The 18,881-nt window shown below is 38.0% G+C and overlaps 1 protein-coding gene across 1 annotated transcript in view; it reads right to left on the bottom strand.

Moving 5' to 3' along the window:
* LOC139725093 (transmembrane and coiled-coil domains protein 2-like) overlaps positions 1 to 18,881 on the bottom strand; it is a 142,256-nt gene that overhangs the window by 15,668 nt on the left and 107,707 nt on the right. Inside the window, exon 5 of the mRNA XM_071636181.1 lies at positions 2,099 to 2,264. Within this exon, the coding sequence (XP_071492282.1) occupies positions 2,099 to 2,264 (166 nt within the window). The remainder of the gene's footprint in view (positions 1 to 2,098; positions 2,265 to 18,881) is intronic.

The following is an 18,881-nucleotide window of genomic DNA, read 5'->3' as shown; positions in this document are numbered from 1 at the left end:
TTGACAAAAAAAGTAACATACACTGTTACTGCACTGCAATGAACACGAATCACTCACACTTTGAGGGTTAAAAATAAACACAAATATTGGGGAGATATTAGAATGTCCACAGAAATTCTCTACTCTGAAAAACTGTCAACAAGTTCTCTGGAACTGACCACATGTGAAAACATACATAATTTGCTAAAGTTTCCTATTCAACAGTACATGTACTAACTTCAGAAATTTGTATTACAGTCCTCATATCAAAGCAAGGTAGGTTTCCTCATAAAATCACTTGCATAAAAAATTTAGGTCCTGTGTTTTTTGATAGATCAAAACACAGGATTGAATCAACATCACATGTCAATCTTTCTTCAAACCATCATTGTGCTGGTTTGCACAGGGTGTCTTGGTAGGATATTTGCCAGGGTTATTGGCAGCCATTAAAGGTCATTGACCTTGAGGGCACAATGGAAGTTAGCCACTCTTATCAGCTAGGCATGGACAAGGCCAGCTACAAATGGCCAAAGACCTGGTCCACAGCACAGATTTCTATGACCACAGACAACAAAATATAAGTTATTCAATATCTTTGTTTTAGAGCATTTAGCCAGGTCATTTATTTTCTAACACACACAATGCCCACTCTTCTGTGGATAGGCCCACTGCACTATCAGAAATTGATGACTGGAAACACGTGACTAATTCTTGACCACCATAAAGAGTCACATGACCAATATGAAACCCTAGATGACTGCCTGAGAGAAATATGATATCACTGACCTGTTTTCTGAACTTGAAGTTTCACTGCTAAAAAAGGAAATTCAGGGCGCCTACATCCTATCTATCTAGATCTGTGCCACAAGTTTAAAGCCTTAAGTTTGTAAACAGGATTATCCTGTCTATATGTGATTCCTGACAGAGATTTTCAGCATCTCAAGAAGCAGAGGCTTCGTCAGGAGAATGTAAACCACAGGAGAATATCGTCAGTTGGAGAAAGAGAAGAGACTGTGATGATGGACAGAGTTATGATGGACAGAGTTATGATATGTGTTTAATATGAACTGACATTTAACATGAATAATGTAATGGTTTTGAGTCCTGCATTACTCTTGAAAGTCATGAAATCTTATCAAGGAACCCCCTTCCCCAGCCTCCCTCCCCCCCAAAAAAAAACACACACGCAGCTGAAGAATCACCAACCACAATCGTGAAAGGAGGCGGGGAATCCTCCCCCCCCCCCCCCAACTTTTCGGGTTAACCCAGTGCCTATGGGAAACACATGGATCCTGTGTGAGGCCTATAGAGATTAAAGAATCTCAGAGGAGATAGATTAATCCAGGAGATTACAGGAATCTTGGAATCCTGCCTGTGACCCATGGACATGACTTCATACTAACAGTATAACCTTTGACCTGGGAAGTAGAAAAGGATGGCTTGCCATGGGTGGATAACTATAGCAGGGAATGATTTTCTTGGTATCGCATAGCAATTTACTAATATTATGCGCTTCGGATAGGACCGCTATACAACATGTCACTTACATTTTACGTAGCAATTTCAAGATATACATTTGTATATACGGCATTGTATACCAGTCTGTACAAAATACAATGTCGATCGACTAAAATTGCTATCCAATATCAAGAAGGGAAGTAATTCCCTGTATAGTGGCAGGGTCCTCTGGTATAGCAGCACTAACACAGAAGAGCGTACTCTTGGTAAATGACGTATAATTCTTCATATCATTTGTCATTATCTTCATTCTGGTTACTATTATCAGTAGTTTCTCCTATAATGATCATTACTACTACTATTATTGATATTACTATTGCCAGCATTGCCATAATCATTATGACCATCACAATTACTATTCATCACAACCACTATAAGTAGTACTAGTACTAGTAATATCAGCAGTTATAGTAATAGTAATAGTAATAGTAATAATAACAGCAATAGTAATAATAATCATGATAATAGTAATAGTACTAGAGATAGAAATAGTAATAGTATGAGCAGTGATAGCAGTAGTAATAGTAATAGAGATACAGATATGAATAGTATTAGTAGGGAAATTTGTTGTTCTTGTTGCCATCAATGCTATGATAATTACCATCTTTAGCCTTCTGTTCTGCCTTAATGAGCTCCTTGGTTCTCTCAATCTTCGTCAGGTAATGTTCAATCAAGGCCTTGGTGCGTTGGGGGTCAGGGGTTGAGGAGCTGTCCACTTCATCCATGTCTGACCCATAGTTTGGTGTGGTGCTCACCTGGGTGTCCAGCTGCAGGAATGTAATACGAGAACTGAAATCAGACCATCACGTCTTCACAGTAAAAGTTTTTGTTTGTTTTTCTTGGTACTTTCGCCTTTGACTTTTAAAGGGACTGTACAGTTCTGGTTGAGGTGAGGAATTAGCTCTTAACGTTTTGCGAGATATTCAGAAACCACTCTATGAGATGTCAAAGAACATGCAATTCTAAAGGGTATCAAAAGTTTATTTGATGAAAATTGGTTTTGAAATGGCTGAGATATCCAAAAACAAGGTGAAACAAAGAGATCCTAATAAAAAGCGTGGCCTGTCGCCTTTTATTATTATCACTTTTTTGGATATCTCAGCCATTTGAGAACCAATTTTCATCAAATAAACATTGAATCCTTCTCTATTACATGCTCTTTCATATTTCACAAGAATTTTCTCATTATCTCACTGAGGAATATTATAAACCTGAATCCCCACCTCAACCAGTACTGTACAGTTCCTTTAAGTCCTGGTGCTGCAGTTTGATATATATTCCCCCAACTGCAATGCATTCTTGAAAATAAGGGTGTTTTGTTTACAATAATCAGTTGTTCTAGCACCTAGTTCCAGATTGACATATTATGTAATATATCTCCAGAGTTTTTAACTCTTTCAAAAATATGTCACTTGTGCTATAAGGTGCCTAAAAACAATCAAACCATTTTTTTTCTCCCATAGTCCACACACCATCTCACAACTATCACAAAATGTCTTCTTCTTGTGTACAAGTTGGTTTCTGAAGCGTTTTCGATTTCATGATATCAATCCAGGTATACACGCTCTGGAGAGATAAAGTACGCATAAAGGGTTTTAATGGGTGTATTTATGTTGTAGCTATCATTATCATTGATACTATATGATAGCCTGGAGATCTCGGGTGATCACATGATATAGAGGAAGGACACGCAAAGGTACAGCAATAGATAATTTGCATAACTGCACTTGAAAAAATAAGACAAAAAACAAAACTTTTTTCTAAAACATGAACAACTCATAATCAACATCATCAACAAAACAAACACATCCTACATTCGTTTTAAAGGTCACAGAGTGAAACATGTCACAAGTTGTCAATCTTGTCTTTGAATTGCTAAAACTGCTTGGAATCTTTTGAGGCTCTTGAAACGTATGACCCACTTAACACACACTGTTATCTGGGTCATAATTGAAAGCTATCAGTTGTCATGTCACATACACCATAGTACATAACAGGGAGTCATTCCTGTTCATCCATTAAACAAACATCTTGGAGTGATCTTCCTGCTCTGGTGAAATGTGACAAGATTCTTTCTGCTATTCGAGTCTTCCTTCCCCTTCTAAGTACCTCCAGTCTGTCAGCCACAAAGATTACTTTACAATGTTCCTACTAGCCTAGCTTCAAGTCTGTCATCTACAAAGATTCCTTTACAATGTTCCTACTAGCCTAGCTTCAAGTCTGTCATCTACAAAGATTACTTTACAATGTTCCTACTAGCCTTGCTTCAAGTCTGTCATCTACAAATATTACTTTACAATGTTCCTACTAGCCTTGCTTCAAGTCTACTATCACCTGCATCCAGAATGTTTCAAATAATGATTTATACATCTCTTAATGAGATGATCTCATATGTCATATCCAGTTGAAAAAAAGACACTCTGGTAGTAAGTAAATGTCTGCAGTTCAATTTCTTTTTGAAACAGGAAATATTGTTAAATAGTGCCTTTATGCAGCCCGAGAGCTAGACCAAGTTCATGCCTGCTACATGTATGTGTGTAAGAAAGAAACTCTGGGAGTATTAGGTGTGTATGTTGTTAAAGAGTGCCTTTAAAGCAGCCTGTGAGCTAGACTACATGATATTCCTGCCTGGTGTGCGCGGACGGAAGAGGAAAGTAAAACATGACAGCTGTAAACCTCTCGCTCTTCTCAGAACATGATGGCTATTAATTACTCTTCCTCATGCTTATAGGGGGTTCCCTTCAGAATAACGGCCGATTATCGATGTAGCGATCCAGATTTTTTTTTTTTTTCTGGGAAAAGATTTGTTGAAATGATCTTGTTTGAGGTGTGAATTTCTTGACTTTGTCTCCCTCAACAAATGAAATTTGTTAATTTACAGATGAGCAGTTGCAATCTTACAAATTTCATTTGTAGAGGGAGACGAACTGAAGAAAATTCACACCTCCACCTTCACCCTTCTGATTAATATTCTCCTTCTTTCATAATCTTGTTTGTTATAAACCAAAAAGCTATGCACCATACCTACATTGCAAAATAAACTAATTCTATTGACAAAGAAATTGATACTTACAATTTGTTTGTCAGTGACAAAGTTTTTAGTATTAATCATAAAAACAAAGATTTAATGGGATTGGGAAAAAAGTAGTCTTTTAGTCTTTAAAAAAAGAGAGAAAAAACCCTGCTTTAGGAGGCTGCACAGCATTTTCTGCATTAATTACAGATTACTGCTAAAGTTGAAAGATTAATGGTAGTATGTTATTGTAATCCTATACTTGATAATAATAACAAAATAATTGTGTAATATTCTTAGATGTGCCTTGTGCCTAGCTAAGGGGGGAATCAAGTAATAGTTCATTACAAAATGTAGCCATCAGGAGCAAATAATAAACTGAGCTGCAAAAAAATGTCACTGTACTTCATCAGATACGAGTGCAGGTAGGAATAAAAACGACAGACTTTCAATGTAAATATTACCTATGTTACAACACACTCACTGTCATGTAGTCTTGAGTATTGCTGGTATCTGTTACTATGTATACAGTCTGGAGGAATTTATACGATTCTTGATAATGTTCTTTTTTTTTTCTTTTGTCACAGTAGCTCAGGAAAAGGATACACTGAAGGTCAAATGTCATCTTGCAATATTGATCCTATAACAGAGAAATATACTACAGACAAGGCAGAGCAAAGTACATCACAATCCAAGATCACAACGCGACAGTTCTAACAGAAATACAAAAGAGTCATGGATATACCTTACAGTCTTTCCTTTGCTATCATATTACATCTGGGTGTTCTTTTCACTATCACACTAGTGGTTTACATGTAAACAAGAGGCTAAAAGGGGCATTTCAGACCAGTTAAAATTGTACAAACTGCAGTGCTCTTGTCTTATGGCAAGTTGTGTGGCAATGACATCATCAACTCACTCATTTGCAGATTCATATTGACTGGAAGTGCTTTGTGAAAATTAGCAAAACTTCACAATTTCATAACTTAATACTTAATCTTTATCCAATTTTGATCACTCCCTCCTCCCCCTAAAAAATGAATAGTAATAATAATGATAATGATAATAATAATAATAATAATAATAATAATAATAATAATAGTAATAGTAATAATAATAATTACAATAATAATAATAATAATAATAATAATAATAATAATAATAATAATAATAATAATGACAATAATAATAACAATGAATACAATAACACCAATAATAATAATGAAGAATAAAAAAATAAATAAATGATAAAATACGGTTGCCTGACTGGCCGGGAAGAAAATGACATTTACACACTGACAATGAATGGGAGAAGTTTGCAGAACACAAAATACACTTCCTTGATTTCTTCTGGGGACAGTATTTCTGTTTTGAGACACTAGAGTTTGGATAGATATCATTTCATTTGCTTGGCAACTGGAAAGAGAGTTAGCATTTTATTGCAGTACTACATAATCACAATCATATCACAGAGGAATATATTCCTTTCATTCTCGGCATGTGCCCATCGGGTGAATAAACTGGACATCTGATCACTATGACTGTTATGAACCAGCCTTGGTAGAGGCTGTCTTTGTATGTCTCATGTTGTCTGATACAGACAATATCTCTAGCTGGCCGTCATGCCAACGGCTCGTTTGTCAGACGAGGAAATGAAGGAGATGGTATGGAAACAGCTCACCACGCACAGCAACACCCCACAAAGGATGCCCAGGGATGTGGCCAACAGAATAATTCTTTAGCTCCTTTGTATTCAGAATTATGCCATGTATAACCTTTATATGAAGCAATTCAATGACATTCTGTAGAGTCATATGAAGAAATCATTGAGATTTTGAAACAGACTTGCAATGAACATATTATTAGTTGGATATTATTGAGGCAATAATGTGGAAAAAATATATGGAAGGACATAATATTATACATACAAACAGTATGTACTGTAAAAGAGGAAATTTTCAAGGTGTGGAAATTTTTATGTATTTCACATGCCATAAAACTACCACCAAAATAAAAGCATGCATTTTTTGGGTTGTTTCATGCTATACTACTTTATATTTTTATTACATAGGAAAAATCTGTCTCTGTACGATATTGATTGACTCATTAGAACAACCTATTTATGTCGCTAGTACATCAATCAAAGTTAAGTACACAAACACTAGATCTCACACAAATTCAAAGGCCGTAACTTTCATATGCTGCTTGAACTATTAGCACCCTACTGAACCATACCATGCACGAACACAACACTATGCTATGTTTAGAATGAGGCAAAGTTGCTTGACCCCCAGAACTAAAGACAAGGGTACAACCTACGTCACTGACACCCCCAAATGGGCTGCCTCCATGTCGCTGGTTCCTCACCTACAATCTTAACAAAATTTTTCTGCTATCGCATGGCATGTTTAATTGGAATGAAATGACCAGTCCATCCCTAACTCCTGCTAGAGACATCTGTGGTTGCCTGCACCCCAGCAATCCCGTGACAGGAAGGAAGCTTTGCTTTTTAGTCCCTTTCCTGATGACGTCTACTGCCGTCATTACGCAAGCAATCTACAACCTACTCATCAGTCTCCCACAAACACTGTCTCAGCTATACTCCACCTGCCGCAGTGAATCAGATGAAAAATACTGAAGCCAGTTCTACTCTTTGATTGTGTTTAACCCGTTGAGGACAAGTCACAAGTACTGTATACGCTATATATTTCGAGGGGGTTTTATTTTCGCGAATTTCGCGAGTCGGGAGCTATTCGCGAATTTAACAACATGTGAAAATATTACCTTCCAAAATGAATCCCTTGCCTTGATGATACGAAAATTTCAGTACTAGTAGTACTTAGTATACCATGTCATGGCTTACCGAACAGACCATATACTGTAAGCTGGCTAAGCTTGTTTACGTACATATAGCACGTCCACGTCTACTTACGAATACTGTAGAGAGCCAATCCATTATCGCAAGGGGACCACTCGTCAGAAATCTAGCGCGATGGACTTAACCACTTCAAAAATGTTGAATTCTAACTTACTAGTTAGCAGAGTTTGGTAAGTTTTTTTCATGCAGTGTATAATTAGCATCATTCTTATTTGCTAGCAAGTTGAAAATTCACACTTTCTTTGCCACTTCATATTTTCTCTGGTCCCCCAATCGCGAATTTAACCACTCGCGAAAATGTGTGACAGCGGCAATTCGCGAAAATTTATGTACGCGAAAATTATAGCGTATACAGTATACTCAGGCAGGTGTCTGTAAGAAATGCGTGTTGTAGCATAATCAGTCTGTCCTCAACGGGTTAATTTAGGTGCACTGGTAGGTAGCAGCCTCACCTTTTTGAAGATTCATTTCTCTACCTGTCACTAAGAATGTGACTGTTAATAGTGAAGATGGTTCAGGGGTTTCTCAAATCATATGCTAGTTTTTCAGATACATTCTTACTCCAAACACCCAGAGTAAAACATGGGTATGGTGATCGTGCTTTTCCGTTATGGGACCAAAATTGTGGAATCAGTTAGGGAAGGGATATTTATTCTCACTAGCGTTCTACCGCAGGAGGACGCATGGAACGCTCGAGGACGATTTTACGCGTATATAGGCGCATCTGACATGATGTGCGCGCTGGTGATTTTTTTCTGTAAGAGAGAGATCGTCCTACCGCGGTAGGACGACTGGCGTCCCTCCGCGTTCTACCGCCACATTTTGGTCACGTCTCATGCTTTGTGTGTACGTGTGTGTGTGTGTCGTACGCCGTGTTACGTGTGATCCCAATCAACAGAAGTGAGAATTCGAGCAGCAACGCAACCAACGAGAGCCAGAAGCTGGGTGTACTACGATGCGTATGGCCATTTTTAAAGACTAGAATTACACGGCTTGAAATCGTTTGTGGCCGTATGGATGCCAGTTTAATCACAAATGAGGTGGAAAAATATCGTCGCGCAACCTTCGAGCTGAGACACTATTCTATTGGGATCACTCAAAAAATAAAGTGTAGGCCCTAATTTACATCCAAGGATGAAGTGATTATGATTAAGTAGGTCTAGGCTAGTTAGTACCGGTACCTGAATCCTGGAGCTATATAATGTGACATGACAATTCGCGAGTCTTGTGTTGATGTAAATGAACGAAATCACTGAAAAAAATATCTACACGTGACTCATATTCTTTGTCAGGCAATCGAATAGCGAGAGTGCAACGTTTGACATGTTAAAATGCCAATGGGAAAAACGAGCTTCAAATATCGAAGCTCCTTTGTTAAGAAAAAAAAAAACCCCGACAAAACAAAACACAAGTCACAAAAAGGACATCGTGAAGCTGCATTTTGACAACTCTTATGATTATTTACATAGAATACGGCATGTGCCACGGTCACACACCTTGCTTAGACTCGCCTTTTTAGACGTAAATTTTGGTGGATGAATTTCACTTCTGATGAGCGAATGTAATATCATGTCTTTCTTGTAGTTTGTAGATTGTATTTTGTACATTGTTATTACAGCTTGATCGTCACATTGACATTATTTTACCGACACGGCAGTTCTTTTCACTGTCGGGATACTGTTTTACGGAAATTAGTTCTTATAATGTGAATGGTACATACACCTACATAATATTTACCACGCCTCGACGGGCAACTCATTCCGTGTGTAAGGACGCCCAAGGTTGTATTAAACGATGTGCAATTTCGTTCCTGATCTCCCTATCATTACAGGAGTATAGGCTGCTGCTAAAATACCGTTGCAATCCCAAGAAAACCGCTGGATTTTACGTTAAATTGGTTGGGCTTTTAGGGGAGATTGCCTGTACATACCACTTTGAAAGACAGGAAAGCAAATTCTTCTCAAATCAGTAGTAACCTGTGATATATTCCCAACAATTCCATTTCAAACACGCTGTTGTTTTCCCGGCCTGCAGCTGCAGGCTATTAACAGCACAATAACAATATGAAGAGAAACGCGTACACTAGTACTATAGTTGAATGATTGAGAACAAGTTACTGTAATCAAGTCAGTCTGCAAGAGAATCTGTGAACAGTCTACTGAGTATTGCAGAAGAAGAGGTGCGCAATAACCACGTGCTGTCATTCGACATGTGCGTGCCTGGGAAGAACGCAACTTTCATGTTCAGCTCCCACGCACGGTGTCATGTAAGATGTTCTTTGAGTGGTCAGACCGACGTGCAATCAACACGTTACGACGCGAAATGTACAGTTGTTTTCTTCTCTATTTTTTTTTTTTTTTTGAGAAGCACAGCGGTGTTTTCAAACACACTATGTTATGTTAGGTTGGTTTTCGAGGGGTGGGGTGGTGGAGGGGGAGGCGTAGTACAAGACTTTGAGCAAGGAGATGCTACATCTTTCAGTTTTTTCTTGGGATGCGCAGATTGCTGTAATTATAATTATGGGATATTACACGATGAGAGTTGAATTCAAACACGCAAGTAAACGTATGCCCACATACACGCACTGACATAAACACAAAAACACGATATAGTTTTGACGACATGAAATATACTGGTGATCTGTAATTTTCTTAAAATTCAATGATAAAAAAAAATCCTTCCATCTGCCACGTTTCCCTCTCTTCTACATCGCCATTAGGATCAATTTCAGGATCAAATTTGATCATTTCTTTCACTGTTGTAATTGTCAAATACTATTACATGTACATGTATTGCTCTTTATGATAAACTAACTTACAACTTGGATGGAATTGCCGAATAACCAACCGTTTGACCTTTTTTATTTTCGGTTAAATTACGAATGCCATTACCAGCAAAGAATAAGGGGAAAAAACATTGACGACAGTAAAATAAAAGCGAAGAGCTGATTGTGCGTATGCAGTCTCTTCGGATAGAAGAAACTTGACCCCCCCCCCCCCCCCCCCACACACACACACACACACACAACACACACTTGTGGGCATTTCCACAAAAACAGTTGCCAGACTCCAGGTGCTGGACGAAAGAATGCGCGCACTTCTGGTAATAAACAGCGTATAACATAGCCTGGAAACATCAATCGAACAACGATCAGCTTGTAATTGGCAAAGATCATGATTCTAAGCAACACATCATGATTGTGTATAGCTTTTCTTTTGGCCCATACTAGACAACATCGAACAGTCGATTATATATGCTTGAATACCAGTATTTTAATGCTCACTGAACTATAAAAGGGATTGATTAATCACTCAATCAAAAATGGAATTACAGAAACATTACTAGTATGAAGGGTCTCGTATGCCGAGACAAATTCACTACGAGAATGTTATGCAGCCGCATGCTTATTGAGAGCTACATGTACCCGATTAGACAGCAAAATCATGACAATTTCATGCCCCTCAAAACTGCGTATCCCTATTCAAAGTTCGAAGGAACTTCACCTGTGAAAAAAAAAAATATATATATATATTATTATTATATATACTGTAAATTTCCACTAAATTTTACTTAGATATTTTGGCTAGCAACTTTCGTTCGGGGTTTTTCTTTTCTTCATTCTCATTTTTATTTCTTTGCTCGTAAAAGACTTCTTGATTTCTTCAACTAAGTCATGAGGGGCATTCGATCCATCGAACTTGCAATAACCTCATTCCTTTGAATTGAGTGAAACCATGTGTTTCGTACGGGTGCTGTTCGTTATTCCGAAGGTTCGTTATTCCGAAGGTTCGTTAATCCGAAACACGCAAATTCCCTATACTTAGAGGCTCGTTAATCCGAAAATGAAAAAGGGTTCGTTAATCCAAACATTTGTGGCGTTATTCCGAAGATTCGTCAATCCAAAAATGAAATTCGGAGCAACGAACCTTCGGAATAACGAATCTTCGGACTAAAGAGCCTTCGGAATAACGAACCTTCGGAATAACGAGCTGTAATCGTTTCGTACTTCGGCACATCCACGCAAAGCGTGGCGTTTAGCGATCATGCATGTGGCAGACTTTCAGATTATAGTTAGGGGAAAAGAAACTGGAATAATATACTTCGGAAATGGTGATGTTTAAAGTTAAAGCTTGAAAACAATGCATGTCTATGTTTTATAGTAAACGATAATTAAAAATACCCAACAAAGTTTTGCATTCGCTCTCACAAAAGCTCGCTTGAGAAGATCAAAGTATCCCCCTCTCCTGAAAGGCAGTTGGAGTTTCCGCACCCCCCCCCCCTTCCGAAGTATTTGGAGATCAGATATTGCGTCCTTGGTATAACATCAGATATTGCGTCCTTGATATAACATAAAGCAATCAATGAACGCTGAACATAGGAATCTTTATTCTTAGGGCAAAATACGAATTTTGGAGCTGCTGAGTATGTCCCTACTATATTTCTGCTTACGAGCACATAATTCTGTGAGGAATTCAAAGTTGTATTTGATGAAAATTTGTTTTGAATTACGAACCTTCGGAACAACGAACATCATCCCATTTTGACTGGAAGGGACTGGCATTTGTTTTTACCGTTTGGAATTGCAGATCGGTGTGTAAAGAAAGAGTAAAATATGGCCACCACGTAGTATTTTGCGGAATTCTATCCGGACTCTTTGTGGAGTTTTCCGACAGTTCATTATTCCACAGGGAAAGGTTCGATAAAGGGATGGTACAGTTTTGTTTGAGATGGGACTAGATGTTTTTTTTTTTCTTTTAGATGAGATCTCTAATGAAATAATAGAGAACACATAATTCTATGAAGAATTCAAAGTTTAGTGATGAAAATTGGTTTTTAAATGGCTGAGATATCAGGGAGGTGGAATAAAGCAGTTCAAGAAAAGTTATAGACCCACTTTGACGATCGTTTGTTTTACACTGTTTTTATATCAGCCATTTCAAAACAGATTTTGCTCAAATGAATGTTCAATTCCTCTTAGAATTGTATGTTCTTCAACATTTCATAAAGGTTGCTTGTGAGTATCTTGCTATGAAAAAAAAAAAATCACCCAATATATTATACCACTCCTTTAATCGAATTAAGACAAACTTATACAGCAGTGAATAACCTGCGGCGAAGACGGGGGGGGGGGGGGGGGGGGGGGGGGGTCATCGTTATAAAATGATGATGAGAAGGGGCTGATAAATGACAAGGGGAACACGCAGCCCATTATTTCAAAGAGGATGATCAGGATCAGCAGGCCCGTAGCGGGGGTGGTGTTAGGGTGCGTATACATTATACGCCACCCCCAAAAAATAAATACTGTAAATAAATAAATAAATATAAAATAAAAGTCTGGAAGGTCCACTTTTTCAAAAAATACCGTAAGACATATTCATAAGCCTCATCTGTATGCACTACTCCAATGTCCACTGTCTCGTTGGATGACCCCGACACCTGACCACTCGGTACCCCTCACCTTACCTTCGCACACAAGTGTGGAATAATGAAGTAACCTATATACAAGAAGCAGAATTTTTTTTTCTTCATCATCACAGTTTCGTAAGAAGGGAGAGGAAGAGGAAAAAATGAAAATAACAATGATAAAAGCAATTCCACATATTCAGATTACGATTATATTCCAGTTCGTCTCTTGGTGTATAATATCGTGTATTCGTGTGTGAATTTACGCCTACCGATTGTAGTTCGTTATTCCGAAGGTCCGTTATTCCGAAGGTTCTTTAGTCCGAAGGTTCGTTATTCCGAAGGTTCGATAATCCGAAAAAGTGATAAGGTTTGTTATTCCGAAGGTTCATTAATCCGAAAATGAAGTAAGGTTCGTTAATCAGAAAAGGAAACAAAGCTCGTTATCCCAAATGTTCGCTACGGACCCAATTTCATTTTCGGATAAACGAACATTCAGAACAACGAACCCTATTTCATTTTCGGATTAACGAACCTTCGGAATAACGAACCTTCGTAATACCGCCACAAATGTTCGGATTATAACGAACCCTTTTCCATTTTCGGATTCTGTAGGTATTATAGGGAATTTGTGTGTTTCGGATTAACGAACCTTCTGTCAGCTTTAAACGGGTATGTGCGTGATTCTGTATACGTGTGTGTTTTCATTTAATTTTCATTCCTTGATATCTCCATTTTTAAAACTTTTTGTAATGGAGTATACGCTGATGAAAACATTATCAAGTCGCGACTCGACCACTCACCTATCATCTTAACCCATCTCCGCACACACGTACTCTCTAAAAAAATCGAGTGAAAATATTCACTCTTAAAGGAGTGAATACAAAAAGAGTGAATTTAGTGTGAAATTGGAGTGAATTTTGAATGCAAAGTTCATTTTCACTCATTTTGGAGTGACCTCAGGGATCACTCGAAGAATTTGGAGTGATCCCTGAGGTCACTCTAAAACGAGTGAAAATGAACATTTTCACTCAAAATTCACTCGAAATTCACTCGAAATTCACTCTTTTTTGTATTCACTCCTTTAAGGGTGAATATTTTCACTCGATTTTTTTTTAGAGAGATTCAAAGAAGCAGATATTTTTTCTTTCATCACAATAATGTCAGGAGTAGATATAAAATTCATCAATTCCACAAATAGAGATTACGATTGTATTCCAGTTTGTGAATCGTGTGTTCTTGTGTTTGTAATTATGTGTTTACATGCACCTCAACATAACACCATTTTTTCAACATATACATATGGTTACAATTCGTTATTCCGAAGGTTCGTTCTTCCGAAGGTTCATTAATCCGAAAATGAAATAAGGTTCGTTATTCCGAAGGTTCGTTAATCCGAAAATGAAATAAAAGCTCGTTATTCCGAAGGTTCGTTACGGACCCTATTTCATTTTCGGATCAACGGACCTTCTGAATAACGAACCCTATTTCATTTTTGGATTACCGAACCTTCGAAATAACGCCACAAAATGTTCGGATTAACGAACCTTCGGAATAACGAACAGTACCCTTTTATATATGAACTAACGAACCATCACAAAATCGAACCTTCATTTCGGATTGGCAAACCTTCGGAGAATTTAATAGGCCATATCATTCATCATTTTCGGATTCACGAACCTTTGGAATAAAGCACTTTCAGAGCAACACGCTCTAAAACCACCCTTTTTATTCGGGCATTGGGAGAAAGTTCAGAAAAGAATAATCTTTGAGGTATAAGAAATCAGTTTCATTCTTATTCGACACTATCGATGATTTCTAGGCGTGGTGTTCAATTTCCGACAAAAAAAAAAAAAGAAGAAGAAGGAGGTTCGTTATGCCGATGGTTCGTTATTGCAAATCCGATACACGCAGATTCCCTCTGCCGACTATATAGAAGTTTGTCAATCCGAAAATAATCAACAAGGTTCGTTTATCCCATTGCACTTGTGGCATTATTCCGAAGGTTCGTTTCTCTGGAAATGAAATAAGATTCGTTGATCAGAGAATGAATCACGTCGTACGAAACTTTTTCTGATAAACGAACTTGCAGTATACCGAATCAATTTTCGTTATCAAATGAACGAACCTTCGATCCTTTCTTCCTCTCATTTTTTTATATATTTATTTCTTTTTTATTATCGAACCTTCTGGTTATTAGGGATAATCAAGAAAAGACAAAATCCTTGAGGCAAGATAAGTTAACATATATGGTTCGACATAGTTTACTTTTTATCGAGGAGTATTCATATGGCAGTGAGTGATATCTTACAAGGAGGTATGGAAAACGTGGAGATATAATCGTAACAAATAAGTATAGTATCTTTTGGTTTAGAATGGTTGATTTTTTCAGGCACGGTATACATTATTCCGTTGAAAGGAAATTCTGATGTTTCGTTATTTCGGGTGCATGTACGTCACGATACCGACACCCACGAGTCATATTTACATAATATACAGTCCAGGAGTCATACACCTCACGAGTCATACAGCCCTGAGTTCGACATAGATGATGTCCACTGGCGGGGAGGGAAAATACCGAATGTTCCATCCGAAGGGTTTGGAATGCTATTGAGGGAGGTTATAAGTCCCGAGACGAAGTCGAGGAACTTACAGCCTCCCGAAATAGTGTTTCAAACCCTGATGGTGGAATGTTTGGTACATGTTCCCGACAACGAAAGTCATTATCTGTTAGATTAGGCCTATATGGGTTAGTCAAATTATCACACTTTCGTACGCATTACAATTATCGGTCATCTGCTTTAATTTTCACATTGTACGGAATAGGCAAATTTATATCCTATCGATTGCGTGAAAAATATGATCGTACAATCGTTTGGTATCGTTTGTCATTTCTTACGTGAAAATGTTTTCCCATGGGAGAGCATTACAAAAATGTTCTGCCCATGGGCGAACATAACCAATGTGCCTCCATCACGTGACTGTGTTTAGCCAATCAATCAAAACCGGTATTTGAATAACCCATTTAACGTGAGCAAAAAAAGGCCTAACGAGACCGACACATTAAATCCCGTGTTGTATATCCATCGAACTCGTGGACTGTTTTTATTTATGTCGAACTCGTGAGCCGTTTTTACCGAGTGTCGAACTCATGAACTTCATTTGCCCAGCGTCGAACTCGTGGGCTCTATGACTCGTGACCTGTATGACTCATGGACCTGTTTTCAATGTCGAACTCGTGGGCTGTATGAGTCGTGGGTGTCGGTCTTGTAGGATGACCCCGTTATTTCGAATCTGAAACACGCAAAATCTCCAGATGTTTGTTAAAGAAAATATAAGGATTCGTTAATACGAATATTACTGTGGCATATCCCCAGGGTTTGTAAATCTGAGAAAAAGTTTGTTAATCTTAGAACGAACTCTCATGTATAGGTCTGCGTGGTACGAAACTTATGGCCTATTAGTTTCGGGATTGCGGAATCTTCAGAATTACACATTGTGTTTCGCTTTCGAATCAACAAATCTTCAAAATTACTTAACTTTTCTTCTTCTTTTTCCATATTTTGTTAAGCGAACCTTCGGAAAACCGAAACTTTTTTTTTCTCTCTTTCATTTTTTTTTCTTTATTAAAAAAACAAAACAAAAACAAAAACAAAAAACTTCGGATTGTGAACTGTGAGAAACGAACAGTTACTGTTGTTTTTTCCCTGATCAGTGGTGATAATTGAGGTAAGATATAATTCAGTAGAAAAGAAAATAAGGCACACAAAAAAACAAGTTACTAGTATTTGAATCCTGACATCAATTAATGTTTTTTTTTTCTTTTTACCGATAAATGAAAGATCAGACAGATAAGAAATGAGAGGAAAAAGAAAAAATAGCCTGTGATAACGAATCGTATTAAATGTTTGACATCCTTGGTCTTCGCCCTCGGTCTTCGATTTGCTTTCCTTACCTGTCCATCCCGGGTCCCCCAGGCCCCAGACTGCTTATAACCTCCAGGAATGCACCAGTGCGCGCGGTTTCCTTTGTTGAATGCTCTCTATTCTACCGCCCCACCCTTCCCCCAAGTCTGGCACCTTGCCATCGTGGGATTTTTCATGTTTTATTTCCTTCTTGGTCAAGTTGGTGTTCACAACTTTGTCTACGTGACTGCGTTCTGTTTTGTTTCTCCGAATTCGCTGCGTGCTCTACAGACACGTGGTGCACAAACAGTTACTGTATGGCTGTTTACGAGGGGGGTCACCTATACTCACCTGCAAACAGCTTACGGCGAGCAGAAAACGCCAGTTCTCTGCTGGTGGTTACTTTTACTGCCAAAATATTGGGCTTTGTCACTACGGAATACTATTCACACACAAATTGCATTGGAATATTCAAGTACAAATGTACATTGTATAACTACTCGTACTTCCGATCATAGCGATCTCTCGAGTGTTCGTGTTTCATCGAAAAGTAAGTGTTAGAAAGTTGTTGAAACTGCGTAACAGCGCTAGACAGTCGTTAGTTTAGGGCTTCCGTATGCTCGATTTTTATGGGTTTATTGATATTGGAGCTCAGGGAAAATGTGGGGGAAAAGGATGCCTTCAAAATAATTTGCTTGCCCGATTCGGTCAAGCATTTTTTTTTCCTTGTTCCAAAACGCTTGCCCAACTTTACTACTAGCTTGTTAGTATGAGAAAGTGTGTGATAGATTGCTTCACATGTCATGATCGTACTGTACAAACTCAAAGAAAAAAAATTACTCGCAATTTTCCTGAAAGTGAGATCGAACAAAAACTTTAAAAAGATAAAATTAGATAAAAAATGTCATGATCGTGCTGGAGAGAGCCCAAAGAATTTGCTAGATTGTATATTTGTAGTCAGACAAATCACACGCAGTTTTGCTGAGCATGATTTCGAAAGAATTTGACAAAACTTTGTCATGATCGTGCTGTGACAGAGCTCAAAGAATTCGTAAAGTGCAAACAAGTCAAACGCAGTTTTGCTTATGTTGAGATCGAAAGAAAGTGTATAATGTTTATTAATACGATCGTGAGAACTCAAAAATTGAAACGCACCGTTACTAACCCCGCGTGAAACACACGAGCCGTTCAAATACACTACAACATGATACATGTAACGAGTGTATCGTGCATGCATCAAACGTTAGAAAGGTTGTGCCACAGAGATGATCCGATCGACGGGGAAAGGGTGTGCGTGCACCACTTCAGTATCTGCCCGTAGTTGCGTGCACACGAAGAATGAATCATGCCCGTCCTACCGCGGCAGGACGATCAGCGTCCTACCGCGTTCCTCCGCACGATTTTTTTCCCCCTGCCGCTGCGCATAGAAAAAAACGTTCAGCGCGTATTACGCGTTCGGCAAATCGTCCTACCGCAAATTTGCGGGATCCCGCGGTAGAACGCTAGTGAGAATAAATATCCCTTCCCTTACCTCTTCAGTTAAGGGAACTGTCATCTACAGAGTCATTCAAATCCAAACTTAAAACTTATCTGTTCCTTTCATACTGAGGACTGTAATTGCTGTATGCCATTAATATTGGATCAATATTGTATTTTTAATTGGTATATGTTGTATTCTTTATTTGGTATATATTTGTTTTTGTTTACCATTTTCTTCTTTGTTGAAATGATTGAATATGTATATGCATGTAAATATATGATATCTTTTCATTTTTGAAGCGCCATGAGCACTGAAAAGTAGACCTGTGCGCTATACAAGTATCCACTATTATTATTATTATTATTATTATTATTAAACAAAACGATAAGTCACTATCCTTTAAGGCTTCCAAGGAAACAGAGATGCTTCGGTGCACTTATGCTTACTCCAAACAAAAATGTGAAATATGCTGAAATCTGTTCTCTCATGTGCTTTCGTGCGGAAAAGGCATCGCACACAGGTAAATAGTCTATTCTGCTTCATCAGTGATGCAATAGAGGTACATATTCCAACTCGTAAATAAACAAATTTACAATTGATGCTTTGGTGAAAACTTTATTAAAAAAATATAAATTCTCTACTAGTCACTCTAGAAGACACCAACAATAACAAAATAATCTGAACATCTGATTCTCCGCATTTGAT

The sequence above is a fragment of the Diadema antillarum genome, unplaced genomic scaffold (genome assembly GCF_040938485.1).
Source record: "Diadema antillarum isolate AM-2024a unplaced genomic scaffold, OU_Dant_1.0 seq00000015_RagTag, whole genome shotgun sequence".
NCBI lineage: Eukaryota > Metazoa > Echinodermata > Echinoidea > Diadematoida > Diadematidae > Diadema > Diadema antillarum.
The sequence above is the reverse complement of the archived record's forward strand: the minus strand, read 5'-3'. Positions and strand labels throughout refer to the sequence as shown.